General features: G+C 39.6%; 1 protein-coding gene across 1 annotated transcript; it reads right to left on the bottom strand.

Moving 5' to 3' along the window:
- Positions 1 to 702: 702 nt before the first annotated feature.
- On the bottom strand, positions 703 to 1983 carry LOC139066280 (uncharacterized). The gene is made up of 2 exons (XM_070548730.1): positions 1444 to 1983; positions 703 to 1255 (listed from the first exon to the last, which is right to left on the bottom strand). The coding sequence occupies exons 1-2, from the start codon at positions 1821 to 1823 to the stop codon at positions 898 to 900; spliced, it is 738 nt and encodes a 245-aa protein (XP_070404831.1). The 5' UTR covers positions 1824 to 1983; the 3' UTR covers positions 703 to 897.
- Positions 1984 to 2417: the final 434 nt, after the last annotated feature.

Genomic DNA, 2417 nt, shown 5'->3' with positions numbered 1-2417 from the left:
TAGTATAATCTTTAGAATGACCTGAAATGGTTTTAAAATACACATATTATAGTACAATGTTTAGAATGACCTCACATAGTATTTTAATACACATTCTATAGTGTAATATTTAGAATGATCTGAAATCGTTTGAAAATACACATACTATAGTATATTCTTTAGAATGACTTGAAATGGTATTAAAATACATATACTATAGTAGAACGTTTAGAATGACCAGAAAAACCATTACAAATACACATTCGATAATATAATGTTTAGACTGACCTGAAATAGTTTTAAAATACACATATGTTTATCATCCAAGGTACGATTACGAACAAGATTGTCGTCAACATAGATGAGGGTACCTCGCTCTCGAGCATCAGGGCAGGCTTTGTCCAAGAAGATGTTGAACTCAGCTGGTGAGTTGGAATAACCGAAAGGACACCGAGTTAAGGTGTACTGGCAGTTGGCAAAGGAGAAGGCTAGTTTGTGTTGGTCCGATTTATGGACAGGAATTGTCCAGAATCCAGACGCAATGTCAAGGGTGGAGAAGTATTTAGCGTATTTCACTTTTGAGAGTTCTTGTTCCAGGCACGCCATCGGCTACCTAGACAAGGGAACCTGTTTGTTGAGTTGCCTGTAGTAAATGGTTAATCGCCACTTACCATTAGGCTTCTTTACTGGCCACAATGGAGCCGAGTAGGTGCTGTTGCAGGGTCGGATGATCCCTTTAGTCACGACACTTTCAATGATTTCCTGGACTGGACCGTTGGATGCCAGGGGAATCTTGTATGGACGCACAAAATTCGGCTCAGCATGTGGCAGTGTAGGAATCCTGACCTCATGGATAGTGGTTAGATCACAGTCCAAGGAGTCGAGTGAAAGAAAATCTTTGTATTTTAACAAAAGTTGTCAGTGTTTGTCTCGCTCGACATCGTTGGTAAGAGCATCTGCTTGGTCCACGAACTGTTCAATCTGAGAAAAAACATCAGAGGGAGTCTCTGATGGCTTTGAGCTCGGCAGTGAGCATGCGGTTCCCCCATGCTCAGAATCACCTACCGCAAGGCAGCGTGAGTCGGGGAAAGAAGGTGGAGTGAATGGCAGAGGTTTTCTAACACCTACCTTCAGTTCCCCAATATTGATAAAAGCATCAAAGCACTTCAAAACATCGATGCCAATGAGCAAAGGCATGGCTCCACTCTCACAGATGTACACGGGGTGTGTCAAGCTCACGGGACCGATCGTGAATTGGAGCAGTCTTAGAAGAGCACTGTAGAATCAGAGAAAACACGGATAGTTAATGCACAGGGAATCGGTTCTGGAGGACGTACGCCTCCCCCACATCCAAGCAGACGCAGTCGAAAAGAGACTTGCTCATGATTGTAAAATCTGAACCCGTATCTAAAAGTGTGTTGTAGGGATGCCCCTGTTGCAATATGACAGATACTGTGGGCTTACCACCCTGTGGCAGGAGAGGCCCAACAGTAGTTCGTCAGGCTCGACACCAGGGGTGCCGGGCCACTATCCGTGGAGGTTGCACTTCTCATCAATGTGGATGGAGCGATATGGGACATGTTGTGTGTTTCCTGTAGTTCAGAGCCAATCAGTACATCCGGTTGCAGCGTTTCCATCTTATCTGGAGGGAAATCAGCGGAGCACAGGGGTTGAGCCCCTCCCACCTGGGAGTCATCTCCAATGGCTTGGACTTTTGTGACTTCCTGTTGTAGATTGAAAAGTTGCATCTGCATGTTTTTCATTTCAGCAAACTGCATATAGCTGGGTCTGTGTTTCATATTTCCACTGGCAAAATAGCATTTGCATTTGAAGTTTAAATTCATTTTTCGTCTGTAGAATGAGAGAAGTCAAATGATAATTTACTTTAAAGCCATTGTACAGAAGTAACAGGTCCTTTAATTTGTTAAAAAATTAATGGAAGCTGAATAGGAAACCCCTACACATACTATAGTATAATGATCAGAATGACCTGAAATAGCATTAAATTACATATACTATAGTATAACGTTTAGAAAAACCTGAAAAAGTATTAAAATACACACGCTATAGTATATTGTTTCAAATTACCTGAAATAGCATTAAAATACACATACTATAGTATAATGTTTAGAATGACCAGATTTAGTACTAAAACACACATATTATAGTATAATTTTCAGAGTGACCTCACATTGTATTAAAATACACACACTATAGTATATTGTTTAGAATTACCTGAAAGAGCATTAAAATATACATACTATAGTATAATGTTTAGAATGACCTGAAATAGCATTGAAATACACATACTACAGTATAATGTTTAGAATGACCTGAAAAAGTATTAAAATACACACTTTATAGTATATTGTTCAGAATTACCAGATATAGTATTAAAATGCACTTACTATAGTATAATGTTTAGAATGACCTGAAAT

This window comes from Nothobranchius furzeri, chromosome 2 (assembly GCF_043380555.1).
Source record: "Nothobranchius furzeri strain GRZ-AD chromosome 2, NfurGRZ-RIMD1, whole genome shotgun sequence".
In the NCBI taxonomy this organism is placed as follows: domain Eukaryota; kingdom Metazoa; phylum Chordata; class Actinopteri; order Cyprinodontiformes; family Nothobranchiidae; genus Nothobranchius; species Nothobranchius furzeri.
The sequence above is the reverse complement of the archived record's forward strand: the minus strand, read 5'-3'. Positions and strand labels throughout refer to the sequence as shown.

Excerpts from the sequence above, each read along its gene's own strand:
- LOC139066280 (XM_070548730.1), bottom strand. The coding sequence starts at position 1,823 with ATGAATTTAAACTTCAAATGCAAATGCTATTTTGCCAGTGGAAATATG. Across the intron at positions 1,256-1,443 it reads GCCTCTCCTGCCACAGGGTG|TGCTCTTCTAAGACTGCTCC; the intron begins GTAAGCCCACAG and ends CTGATTCTACAG.